At 36.9% G+C, this 14,489-nt stretch overlaps 1 protein-coding gene across 1 annotated transcript; it reads right to left on the reverse strand.

The window, feature by feature from the left end:
* Nucleotides 1-21: 21 nt before the first annotated feature.
* On the reverse strand, nt 22-12,872 carry adgrf3b (adhesion G protein-coupled receptor F3b). The gene is made up of 18 exons (XM_067418640.1): nt 12,780-12,872; nt 12,414-12,474; nt 12,120-12,132; nt 11,885-12,025; nt 11,613-11,768; nt 11,454-11,503; nt 7,293-7,351; nt 7,017-7,153; nt 6,700-6,918; nt 6,383-6,616; nt 5,682-5,828; nt 5,371-5,570; nt 5,075-5,254; nt 2,547-3,863; nt 2,375-2,416; nt 2,264-2,296; nt 912-984; nt 22-633 (listed from the first exon to the last, which is right to left on the reverse strand). The coding sequence occupies exons 1-17, from the start codon at nt 12,791-12,793 to the stop codon at nt 940-942; spliced, it is 3,048 nt and encodes a 1,015-aa protein (XP_067274741.1). The 5' UTR covers nt 12,794-12,872; the 3' UTR covers nt 22-633; nt 912-939.
* Nucleotides 12,873-14,489: the final 1,617 nt, after the last annotated feature.

Here is a 14,489-nt window from a genome sequence, read left to right on the forward strand (position 1 = left end):
TAGTATGCCCAAGATCTTTTATTCATAATAAAACTTGTTATTCACAATCTCATCTCTCTTTTTTCCTTTACAAGATAAAAAGGAATTCTGTCTAATGAGAAAAAACAAAAATATGTCAAGCTCAAGTAGAGCGCTTCTTGAGTTCTCCAGATATTTTGTCAGAATTACTAAATAGCACATTGAAATTGATGTCATAGTTCTTTATGTTTTGCAAAATAGAAGCAGAGCTAAAACTAATCAGATTACAGGTAAATGACCACATTTTACATTGTATTTAGAGAGATAGACATCTTCATAAGACATGTAGAACTGTTTTAAATGAAAGACAACAACAATCAGGGTAGAAAACAATAGATAATCGCTACATATATATACAGCAGCACTTATATTGTTCTTTTAAAACCACAAAAACGAACATCTATTATATTTTTTCTTGGTTTCTCTTGGTTTGTTCCTAAGTTTATGCAGTAAGTAAAAAGGGACAACCACAGCCTATACTTTGTTTCAAAGATGTTAAGTCTTTACAAAAAGTACTTTTAGGTCTTCACCAAACAGTTTTGCTCCCTCTCATTTTTTTCTTTCTGCTGTGGGTTAGAGTTGGATCAGTGTCCCATAGTGTTTTACATGCTCCTTCTGCAATACAAATCGGAACCAGAAATTTTAGAAGATAAATGTATTCAGCTGCCTTTGAAATTGTTTTATACTTGATGAACTTCGCAACATTGACACTGTTATTGAACTGAACTGAATCAACATGTGAACCAAACTGAGCTGAATAATGACACTGTTATCTTCTGTAGAGCTGCTTTACAGTTGAAATGTATTAATTTTGCAATATATATTTTTTTTCCTCACATAATAATTCCTGGTTGTAAATCAAACAAGGGAATCAAGCTGTATCCAAAACATACCTTGCGTGCAATTACTTGAATGGATTATTTATTTTGCGACGGATGTTGTTGTTCCTTGATCTTTTCCAGATTTCTGTGGGTGGGAGAGAAATTTTAATGTTATATGTCATTGTTATTTTGAAAATGTTTATTTTAACTTTAAAAATTATTTTAAAAAATACAGTGGGAGAAAAGGGTATTTAGTCAGCCACCAATTGTGTAAGTTCTCCCACTTAAAAAGAGAGAGGCCTGTAATTTTCATCTGAGGTACACTTCAACTATGAGAGACAGAATTAAATGAAAAATGGCTCAAATAAAAAAAATCCAGAAAATCTAAAATAATTTATTTGCAAATTATAATGGAAAATAAATATTTGGTCAATAACAAAAGTTCATCTTAATACTTTGTTATATACCCTTTGTTGGCAAAGACAGAGATCAAACGTTTTCTTGTCGCCACAAGGTTTTTACACACTATTGCTGGTAGTTTGGCCATTCCTCCATGCAGATCTCCTATACAGCAGTGATGTTTTGGGGCTGTCGCTGGGCAACACGGATTTTTAACTCCCTCCAAAGATTTTCTATGGGGTTGAGATCTGGAGACTGGCTAGGCCACTCCAGGACCACGAAGCCACTCATTCGTAATCCAGGCAGTGTGTTTGGGATCATTGTCTTGCTGAAAGACCCAGCCATGTTTCATCTTCAATGCCCTTGCTGATGGAAGGAGGTTTTTACCCAAACTATCATGATACATGGCCCCATTCATTATTTCCTTTACACGGATCAGTCATCCTGGTCCCTTTGCAAAAAAACAACCCCAAAGCATGATGTTTCCACCTCCATGCTTCACAGTAGGTATGGTGTTCTTTGGATGCAACTCAGCATTCTTTCTCCTCCAAACAAAATTATATTTTGGTTTCATCTGACCATATGACATTCTCCCAATCCTCTTCTGGATCATCCAAATTCTCTCTAGCAAACTTCAGACGGGCCCGGACATGTACTGGCTTTAGCAGGGGGACACATCTGGCACTGCAGGATTTGCGTGGTGTGTTACTGATGGTAGCTTTTGTTACTTTGGTCCCAGCTCTCTGCAAGTCATTCACTAGCAATCAGTTAACTAAACAATCAGGCAATGTGATTTTCTGGATTTGTTTTCTCATTCGGCCTCTCACAGCTTAAGTGTACCTATGATGAAAATTACAGGCCTCTCTCATCTTTTTAAGTGGGAGAACTTGCACAACTGGTGGCTGACTACATACTTTTTTGCCCCACTGTATAATGCAGTTATTACTCAAATGGAATTTCCCCTCAAATTTTGCTGTGGTATGGCATTAAAAAACATAAAAAAGAAAGTGTTCACCAGAACTTACCCCCAGAACTATTTTCAAAATTTCATCTCGGACCTGAAGAAAAAAAAAAGAGGTCAGTTTCCTGTGGTCCTAACTTTACTAAACATTTTTAATGTCAATAACAATGCATACCCTTTTTTCTGCAAAACATCCTGTCAACAAGATGAAGAAGCCCTATAAGGTATAAACGAAACAGAGGCATAAGGTATAAATGATATGTTGATATGTAGATATGTAGATATGTAGAAAGTAGATATGTTGTACTATTTAACGTGTTATAATTTTCGTGGAGAGACGGAAATACCTGCAGGGAGTTGACTATGGTGAACGAGTAATGGACTACGTATGTTAAAAACTGTGTAAAGTCGTCCATCAGAAACACAAAAAGCCCCAGAATCCAAGTCCCACCAAAAATAGGTGTGAGAAAGATAATCACTTTGATTATGCTTTTAGCTGCATCTTTGTCCCCCTTTTTGTTGGTCTCAGCTCCAGACGGCTTTAAAACCGTCGCAATGACCACCATCATGGAAGCCATGTTCACCAGTATGATGGCCCCAACTGGAAAAAGAAACGCGTGGATGGATCCCTGCATAGCTGACTTATAGGTAAGCCAGCATGTTTTCGAGCTGTAATATGGGATGTCCGTTGCTTTGTCATAGTACACATATGTAATCGCCACAGTCAATGTTGGACAAACATAGCCAATGGTGTATCCAATGATCATGTATACCTTTTTCCCAATGTGGCTGAAGACAAAAATGAGCTGGTATGACAACATGATGCTCAGACACAGCATCCAAAAGAACATAGCAAGGAAGAAGTAATGCTTCGCCACCACCAAAACAAGGCACGAGGTTTCATTTAGGATTGATGGGAAAGAGGAAGCTAAGAAGCTGCAGTCGGCAAAAAGCAGACACAGAGAGATGTTGAGGAGAGAAGTGTGCCGGAAGTGGGACAGGCTGGATTTAACTACGGCGCCCCAGACCAAACACTCGATGATGATGTAGACGATGAGAGAGCATATGGAGATTCCCAGTCCGACGTACGTGAGCTGATCTAGAAAAGGCATGCTTACTGAATGCTTGGACATGAGCATGGAGAAGGAGGTGAGATGGTTGCATTCACAGTAGCCGACGTTCCCCGGACCTTTAACGTATTCGCAACCCTCGTCTGACCATCTCTCTTCTGTGACGTTCCAAAAGACGCAATGCATCGTGCCTTTGCTGCCCTCATCATTTTGAAAAGCCAGTCTGATGCTCACCGATTGCTGAGTGTTGTTCTCAACTGTGCTGGATACCACTATGCTAGGAAACAATGCATTCTCATAACCCAGTCTTGGTAAGCGGTTGGCCAAGCTCTGTAATCCTACTGTTTTCACCATATCTCCTGTTGCGTTCAGTTCAACATCCACATTGAAAACGGTTCTGTTGCAACTGGAGCTGTTTCGGCAGATTTGAAGCTGAATGTTTGAGGAGTTGTAGCCCTCACTGCTGTTTATTTTGATGCTGTTTACAAGCCCTTCTACCGATGCCAGATATTGTGAGGCCAGTGAACCAGTCTCATCCTTGTCTCCCACTTCCCAGGTTACGTTCAACATGCTGCTGGCTGATTCGATGAAATCCTTTAAAGAGAACAAATTTTCTACTGTAACGGAAAATATCTCAAAGTATACGACCATTCTGATTATATCACAGCCTGATCTGCATTTCAGACTTTAAAGGGGTCCTATTATGCCCTTTTAGGATGTCTTAATTTTGTTTTTGGGGTGTACTAGAATATTCTTTCCTGTTTGATTGTTCAAATAACAAATGTTTTTTTTTTTTACGCATAACAGATTTAATGCACAGACTTCGCAAGCACATTTCTGAGTGGTAAGTTTTTTTGTTGTTGTAATGTTCTAATCCATTTTTAGATAAAAGTTTATGCAATTTAATCACAATACTTGTCGGAAGATTAAGGTAATACAAACAGTAACCAATCACAAAATCATGGATAGTTTTCCCAAGGGCGGTGAACAGTCTTACAAAAGAAACAGCTTATAAACGCTACAGTAAATGCTACATCAACACTAATGCTGGCTAGCAGGCGAGCGGAGACAAACAGCCCTTTGTTTACATTGTAGCAACAACATAAAACTTGTAATTGGAACTGCTAATAAAAAGCGCAACTAATACTTATTGACAAACTTATAATTTGTGATCTATATTCAACAAGTGGGACGAAGTGTTTGTGCTCTAGGTTCTGGTAGCTGTCCTCTGTAAAATGTGTAGTGCACAGACTAATGTTCAGAAACAGTGTTTAAAATAAGTTTTGACCACTCTACGTTAGTCAGTCTTGGGAAGGTCAAACAAATGTGTTTTGGAAATAGGGTGGACAAAACAGCGTATCTTCAACATAGCAACAACACGGTCTTCTCTAATGCAGCTCAACCAGGCTTCACACCTTTTTTTGTGTGAATTCCGCAGGCGAATTCTGTTAAATCAAAAATATCTCCCTTTGGAGTGCATTTTGAGTTTTTTTAAACTTGCAGATCTTTTTTTGCAACATTACACACTATAAATAGTTAAAAAAGTTAAATAACATAAAAGGACCCCTTTAACATGATTAGAACCTGAAGATGTTGTTGTCAATATGGGTACCTCACATTTTCAAAATGTTACATTACATTGACTATATAGCCTATATAAGTATTCAAGTAATACAATTACTTTTTTACATTTTTTTTAATTAATTGATCATTAATAATTTGTATGATTTGAATTCCTTCATTATATAATATACTTATTTAATAAGTGAGCTGTCAAAAGTGAGTGAAACGGTTGAAATGCTTACACCGAGAAGGTTCTCGCCTAGTGGCATGTTTACTGATGCCAGTTTCATAGTTTGGAAAACATTAACTGCAGTTTTGACATCACCAAAACTGTTCTCGTTCTCTTCAGTTGTGGTATTTTTCAAACTCTGAAAGATTAACTTAGCGCCCTCTTGTGTTGCTCCAAGTCCTTTTTCAAAATCCTGAAGTGAGAGAAAAATGAGACATTTTCACATCAAAGACATAATTCACATACCATAGTTGTGTCTTTAAGTGTTCAGATCACTCAACATCAGTCAGATCTTCTAGATTTGCATACCTTTGCTTGCGAAGCTACATTATTCAGGACTGCTTTAACACACAGTGAGATTTCTTCACCCCAAGTTTTTCCAATACATTTGCGTTTCATTGTGCCCTGTCTCCCTGATGCAATACAGTCTATAATAGCGGTTTCATTATTCTTTGTTTTTGGCCATTTTCTCTCTTCAATTACATCCTCTGCACAAAACAAGTCACTGGCTGCAAAAAAAAAAACATCCAAACATGAGATTTTTTTGCATTACCAGTTTTCAAGGAGTTTTATAGAATGGCATACATTTGCATTAGTAGAGTATGACTTTCAGTACTTACGGTAAATGATTGGTACTTTTATTGAGCGATTTCGCAGCTGATTCAGAGTGTTTTCTAAAATGCAACTGCCCTCAAGTGAACTTGGTTTGCCGTCTGCCATACAATTAACATCAAAGTCTGCAGTATACTTGATTATACCATTGCGCTCTGTAAAAAAAAGGGTTAACATTTTTACCTGTGTTCGCAGGTAATGGTTAAGTACAATATGAAAACATGTATGTGAACATGCTACACATTTGATGGATTTCATTAAGTTTGATGATTGTAAATGTAGTTTAACACATTTGAATGTTCAAGTTTGACAACCATAAAGTGTCCAAATACTTTTTTGTACAGTAGCCTATATTTTTATTTTATATCATTTAAAACCGATGCCTTTGTGATATGCTTGTGCTGCAAATTTTTATAATAAATACATGTAAATATCCCTTAGTTTAATATTTTGTCATATTTGCACTTCACAAATAAGGAGCTAAGACACAATTTAACAATACTTGACCTGGAACATGTTTACTTTTGTGTTACTTGGTAAATTGCTTGATTATAAAGTCAAATATGTATTTTTATAGAATAAGTAAGTATAAACTTCATGTGATTTGAAGCATCAGCGGATTATTTGCTCTATGAAAGATAAAAGTCAGCTTCACTTGCCATCAAATGAAATATTTCTATAATATATAGATAATAATTACAACCTATACCTTCTTTGATTGGTGCAGCATTTTCCAGACTCCCGAGTTTTAGCCGGGACGTGTAGGTTTCGTTGCTACTCTCGATGGAACATGAGATGGTAACTTTGGTGGTTGATGATGCAGAGCAATCTCCAGTTTGTGGACTGCTTGTCACATTAATGACTTCTGGTAGCAGTGCAATTTGAATAGGTGCCATTCCCATGTGAGCAATGTTCCCACTCACAAAAAGGCAGATGTATTTTCCTGGAATATCAAAAAAATGACAAAAGTCACAATGACGTAAATGGAAACCTGTTTCACTCCACTAATTGCATTGAACAACACACCTGACCAGTATCCATTTGTCTTCAGAAGTGTGACTGTTGATAGTTCTGTACACGTATCTGACAACATTACTTCACTCCCTGGTCCCAGAATCAATGGCGCTTCGTCCCCTCTTGACATCTGCCATACACACTTGCTCATAGCCTCTATACTGGTACAATTCAGCTGTTGTTTCGAATTATAACACACTTTCCCTACAGGTGCCTCTATGTATACCATTCCTGTAAATGTAAATAAAATACTGTGATGGTGAAAAGATCGGTAGGAATGGATAGATAGAACAAGTGATGGAAATATTGGTGTGTTTGCAGTGTTTTACCTAGAGACCTCACATTGAGAGTGTAAATGGATCGATCCGTCAACAAAGTAGAAATTATGTTTTGAACTTTGGGGGTGGAAAACACAGAACTGAGAGACACTGTGAAATTGTGAGCGTATGTATACTCCCCTGTGAAACTGTGAGACAAAAGACGGGGAAACATCTTGGTTAGAAAAAAACTGTTGTAGATGTTTTCAAATGAAGAAGTGTTTATTATTACTTGATTTACTTTCAAATAATAAATGAAAATGTAAAATTAAAAATAAAATATCTCACAGGCTGCCTTGCATAGTCAGTGAGTTGAAGGCATTTAGCACTTTAAAAGCATTCAGCAGCTGAAAAGCAAATAATGATGAGTAAGAGATGTGTCATAATTGAATAAATAGCTGCTCTGCATTTCTAGGGTTCTAGCATGCTCTTGCTCTATTGCATGGCTCTTGATTCTGGCAAGTTTATAGTGCCATCCAGCGGTAGATATTTCCAAATACTCATCCGTGCCAACGGTGTATATCAGTCTGCTCATCACTGAAACCGGTGCTACTCGCGCACTTTCATTTAAACGCTGGCGACACTCCGGGTCCTTCACAATATCCCTCCTCGTTTCCTCACTCCTCCGTCCTCCATCCCATGACCCTTTTAGGACATCTCTCAACTCTCACTGCACCTCGAGGAGGCGAGGGGGAGGGATGAGTGAGGAGGCTTCCCGAGGTATCCTTTGCGTAAGAATTGTATCGCCTAAACGTGACGCACGTTTAAATTCTCCTCCCCTTCACATCTTGCCGTGATTTATTTAATTATTATAATTCTAATTATCATTATTGTTTACATGTACAGGACACTAATGTATGTCAAATTACGACAACTGTAGTAGGACAGTTGGAGAATTATATCAAAACACAAGAAAATGAAACAAACTAATACTATACAACAAATAAAAAACAGTTAATAACCGGAAATAATTCATTGTTAATAATAACTGGTAGTATATAAAAAATACGAACAAATGTAATATTTTGTGGAGGTTGAAACTATTACAATATAAATAATTATCTCTAATGTTCAAGAATGTTCATTATTAACTGATGACACTTTGAAGTGACTCTAAATGGAGCGAGGATATCGTTTCACTTAATTCAATTCCTCCGTCCTCGCGTCGTTTCCTTGTGTCCTTCCCTCGCATCCTGAAGGGGTGGAGAGTTAAGACGCAAGGAAAGGAAGCTATGAAAGGAAACGAAGATGCACAAATAAGAACCGAAAAGCACCCTCTGTGTCTCGGTTATCAACTGTATTGCCACCAGAAAACGTCAGTTAAAGCCACAATATGTAACTTTTTGCCTCTAGAGGTCACTTATTCAAAACAAAGGCGTAGCTTGATGATGCCTTGATTTCGCAGAGCTTTTACTATGCCGCCGACCGCTTCCATTTTTTCCTGATATATATGTGGTGTAACGCAGCGCTGTTTATCATATTAGATACATTTGAGTGTGTCGAAAGCGATGTTAAAATTTGACTCGGTTTGTTTGCTCGACAGGGTTTTTTGTTAGACTGGGTAAACCCGGCCTGATCTGCTGGCGATTTAATTTCGCCCGGTAACTCAGTCTGGAAACCTGTACATTAATTTCTACTGCTTCTGTTACACTTTTGCGGGAACCAATCACAGACTGGCTTATCAACCTGGCACACTATTGGCGGGTTTAACACAATGACAGATAGAGAAATGATGGGTCGTTTTCCTATGATCACGCCTCTTGTGGTGTGATTGGTTGAAGGACTATTCAATTGCATACCGAGTCATTCAAATAATGCTTGTTTATCACGCCTCTTGTGCTGTAAAAAATACACAAGCACGTGAAGACTTTTACAATTTAGAATCAACTTGACTCATACTCACTTAAAGGGGTCATATAATGGTACATGCACTTTTACAAGTTGATTATACAGCAATGTGTGTTGGTAGTGACTGTACACAACCATCCTATAATGATAAAAATTCATCAAGTGTTTTTTTTTTAAAAATCTCCTTATATGTTTTCACCTGTCTGAAATCAAGCCGTTCAATGAGTGACGTCACACGATCGGACACCCCTCCCATGACTGTTGATTGACAGCACCGTTTCAGCTCAGACCCGCACTGAGCGAGCGCAAGCTGTCGTCTGTCATTGTGGATACGCTGGAGCAGAATGGCGTCTAAGCGATTGTGGTGTTCTGTTCTTGGATGTAATAATGAACACAGCAGTCATTTTGATGTTGATATATCTGATATATCGAATTAATACGGTTGAACTTGCACAGATGTGTCCTGAGAGACTCGCTGTTGTCTAAGCAACGCATCACACTCAAAGCCCCCACAGAACAGAGGGGCGGGGTGAGCAAAGCTCATTAGCATAAAAGGCACATGCACAGAAACGGCTTGCTGAAAACAGAGCTGTTTTTCACCAAATGAGTGATTTCTTAGGATACTAAATAGAATTTTTAATTAAAGTATATTACAAAGTTTTAATTTAGACACTAAATAATCATATTAAATTGTACAAAAATGGCATTATATGACCCCTTTAAACACCATTAAAAAAGACGGTTCTGGAAAATGTGTATTCTTTGTTTGTGAAGTGCTTGATTTGAGTGTAAATGGACAGGGCATGGCAAAATAGTTAAATTAGAAGCACACATAAGTATTAAAATTCATAAAATTAATTAAAATTGAAGTTTTTTAGCTTTTAGTATGACTGTGTTAGCCTTAAAGTTATGAATAAGCTGGTATGTTCCAAAACTATGACAAAATTTGCATTTAGGAGATATGAGCTTTCAAAATTTACAGTCTCTCACTTCCGTTAAAACGAATCTCAGATTTTGGTGACATCATCGCAGACTTCACTTTCTCATCAAATCTTCTGTCCAATCAAAATGCTCTCTAGAATCTAAAGGCCGCCCTCTACGCTGCTGAAGCTGTGGCTGAAATCGGTCAGTTGTTAACACACATTTACTAATTTCTATGGTAAAAGGCACATAGCACACTATATATGCGATAGGAAACGATTCAGTGTAAATATGCTGTATTTTGAGGTGAATGTAGTCTGTTTTCACATTAGTTTCACACACCGCAGCAACGCACACACACCAACGGCTCTGGTCTAAATTTAGACTACAGACACGAGAGCGCAGCGCGGATCATATGCGCGAGTCAGCGCAGACAACAAAACATATCGGACCCATTTGAATTCTGCACATAATGCTGCATTTCAACGCGATTTGGAGGAGATTATGATGATAAACAGTGCTAGAGGAAACTGGCTTTACCAAACAGAAAGGTCCGCTCTTGCGCTCTAGTCAATCTGTATATCAACAAAACGCTATTGGCTTTTTCAAAATAGGGGAGGAGCTGCTAACAGCTGGAGCCGTTTCAGGGGAAATTACGTCAACACATTGAATAATGCGGCGCGTTTCAAGGCACTTCAGTGGGCCTTTAACCAAGAACGGTTAAAACCATGAGTGTCTGTTTCTTTGGGCTGCTATACTTAAACCATCCACCATTGGAATGGTCAAAGCCGGCCTATGACTGTTCAAAAGCATCTGTAACCGTAGTTGTACGCATCTATGAATATCTATTACTGCAATAGACTTAAGCAGATGATATAATTGATCATTAACGGATCTTGGAAAACTTGTATTTTTACTGTGAGTAATGACAGCATCTGAAATTTTGACAATTCCAAGATGGCGGACGTCAATGTGTCTTGAACGGTCAAATGTTGATTCTACATCTATGATCGGAAATTCTTGTCTCCACCATGTTCAATGTTTACAGCACGTCCAACTCGGGAACTTATTAAACAGGGGTATCAAAAGAGGTATCAGAATTACCCCCTAAGCTTACCAGTGGTAAATACGACTTGAGAGGGCATTCATGCCCAATCATTCATGCCCAATTAGGAAACTTGTATTTACGATAACTCTGATATTTCATCCAGATTTGGAAATGTTTTGAAACCAGTTTGACATAAAAATGCCTCATTTTCTGAAATCACGGGACCTGGCAAGTTTGACACAAGCTCCGAACCAAATAGATTTGAAAATGTTACTAAGCTTCACGCAGTAGTGTTTTGAAAGCGCGCATCATCAATGATATTGACAAAATATTCGTGTTGTTGCTAAACCGATTTTTTTGTATATTGTAGTGGACTGGATCAAACCAACATTTAGTGTTCACTTCTATTTATATGGTAAGTAGCCGTTTAATAAGCGGGATAATGTACAGTCAGTGACTCAGTCAGTACTGCAAAATAAATTCCAATGCGTTGCTGATTGCCCTGTGGGGCCCTATAAGGACCAGCTAACTGTACAATATCTCTTACATATTATATTATTATTTTTGGCAGCTGTTTAGATAAGCATTTCAGAAAAAGTTATCAATTATCAAATGAGGAGATGCACACATACCATGGGTTCGACTGCTGAGTAGCTACCAGTGAGCACGCCAATGAGTGAAACTATAAAAGGATCACAGCAGTGAAACAATCATAAATGTTGTCCAGAGGTGCATTCATACAAATTATGATCTTAAATTTGTGCTATTTTTTTTTTTTTTTTTTTACTTACTATTCACTTTGGGCAGACACAGAGGTGTGAAGTTAGATATATTTGCCACACATTTTTCCACATTGCAGCATTTGTTAACAGTGTCACACACAAGATTGCTCCAAACGTACTCTGGTCCACACCAGCATGTTGTATTTTGGCCAATTATCTCACACTCTACGACAACACATAATCATAATGACTTTACAGCAAATGTATTCTCTGTTGAAATGCAGACTAGTTTAATGATACTGATCAGTTCACATACAAATAGACGTTGTTAAAACTCTTACCTGCTGCAATTTCAGCATTTGTGATAGTTACCCCTGTTGTATCTAGAACGGTTCCTATAAGTCCAGGCAGCTGGTCTGCAACATTTAAGGTTTTATTCCCCTCAATCATGACCTCTGCCCAATGTGTCACATCCACGGACTCTGAAAACAGAAAATTATACATTTGCTGCATGCTTTATTTGTGTGTGAGTGTGTGGTTTTTATTGTAAAAAGGACTGTTGAAATGAAAACTTACCCACATGAGAAGTCTGTTTGGTAACAGAAGAAGAAGATAGTCAGTATTTTAGTTCTTTTTTTTTTTTTAAAGCAAACAAACGATCATGACATATGTGAATTAAAAATCTTATGTGTTAGAAAATTGTGTACAGCATAGACAATGTATTTTAATAAATTAGCAGCTGATGACTAGGGTGTTTAAAAATTAATCAGCGATAATATGACTTTTTTAGGGTGGTTATACAGAATGTAGCAGTCAGACGATTACTGTTTGTTTTACTAGTTATCTTGTATATTGGCTTTATGAATTTACCTGGCTAAAAATGAATATTGCAGCAAAAAGCAGCATTCCTGCACCAGACAGTGTCTTGATCCTATTAGGGAGATTTTTTTATTTTTAAAAGACAGTCAAAAGGAATGCCTTTCTCTCAAAAAAGAACAAATAATTATTATTCAAATTTTAAGCACATAAATTTAATCAAACCACAAAAAAACATATATATGTGTGTGTATATATATATATATATATATATATATATATATATATATACACACACACACACAGTAAGATGAAACTTTACCCCTTACTTTTAATAATTGTATTTAACTGCTGTACCTTAATAATAGACAAAAGAATATATAGACAGACTAACCAAAAAATAAAACAATAAATACTGACCTTACAATCTGCATTTTTAAAAGAGAGGATCAGAAAGTTTTAAGCAGTTCTATCTGTCATAACAACATGTTCCCTGTGAAGAACCAGTTTCTTGAGTGAAAGGGGGTGCTGAATGAGAATTAGGGAAAGTTGACATGCAGTGGGGGTGGCAAAAACTAATTTGCTAATTTCCAAAGCTCTCTCTCACATTTGCATTTTACATTCCCCGAGTCCATAGGCCACCTGGATAAGTTAGCACACAATAGTCATAGCTTCAGACTTTCCATTGAGATTTGGCTAACAAATGTAGCTCAGAGCTGCAGGCCTGACTTGTCCAACTATGTTTGCTTAGATTGTCATTTGTGTTTGATTTAGATAAATCATTTTCATGTATAAACCTTTTAGAAATAAGTTCTGCTGTTACTGAATGTCGAATACCAGTTAGCAGTGTATAAAATTGTTCCAGTTCAGGCTTTCAAACTGTGTGGTACATATCGACAATTCAAATGAACTTTTTATTTATTGAAAATATACTAAAAAGTGCTGATTTCTGCATGCTAGAGAAGTAAAACCCTAATGTTTCCAATCTGAAAGATTATGTTTGCACTTAGTTCAAGGGCAAACAGTATATTCTCATATGTAAAATAAATGTAATAAAATAAAATGTAAAAATAATAAAAAAAAAAAAATGTAAAATTGTATTGTATATTTTCTTTCATTTGTTGTTTGAAACCCCTGGGGTGCGTTTCCCAAAAACATTGCTAGACAACTATGGCTGCAAGTTCTGTTAAATTGAATTGAGAACAACGGAACTTGTGACCATAGTTGGGAAACGCACCCCGGTTGTGTGTTGATGTTGTTATGTTTCCCCGTTATTCTGACCACCACCGCATCTAACCCATCTAACCTCATCTAACCCACACATGACTATGGTAATATGTGGTAACACACACTGACCATGTTTATTCAGCATGAGGTGAAATCACTGAGCCTCATCATTTGGCTGTTGTGGGGAACATAAGTCTGGACAGTTGCGTAATGTTATGAAAATCAGTAAAAGTGTATAGTGAATTAAAAGCATAATAAACATGTATCACGATTAATGTTGATTGTTTTTTAATAATAATTTCAAGATGATTACATACATTTAGTTAAACATTTAACAAAATAAAAGGCTGTCAAATATTTATTGTTTGGGAACAAACATGCAAATTAGTGACTTGTTTTCTTCATACATATTTGTTTGTTAAATAAGGATCCATGGAAATGTATCTATTTGCATACACATTCAAAATGACGAAACATGCCCACGAAGGTTAATAATTCCATTGAAGAAACCAGGTAAAATGTGATTTTCTCCAATCACTCCCATTTTTTCTATTATATTCTAATTACTGTTCTATTTATAATGTTCAAAGGCAATGTATAGCATTCCAGAGCGGCAACACTCTATATCTGCTTTCAACACTTCATTTACTCATTTTAATACATCTCTTAGTTTTTATTCATTAGCTTGTACATTAAATAATACAAATATAACAGTGCTTTTAAGTCAACTTTAGCACTTAGATTATGAGGGGGAGTGTTGTAAAAAGAATTTTCTTCGGAAACACATCCCTACCAGTGTATTTATACCACACACTTAAACCTACATTGATGTCAAACCAGAGGCTAATCTAGCAATGACCTTTTTCTAAAGAAATTTTCTACTAAATGTGTACTTTCATACAT

Source organism: Pseudorasbora parva, chromosome 15 (assembly GCF_024679245.1).
Source record: "Pseudorasbora parva isolate DD20220531a chromosome 15, ASM2467924v1, whole genome shotgun sequence".
NCBI lineage: Eukaryota > Metazoa > Chordata > Actinopteri > Cypriniformes > Gobionidae > Pseudorasbora > Pseudorasbora parva.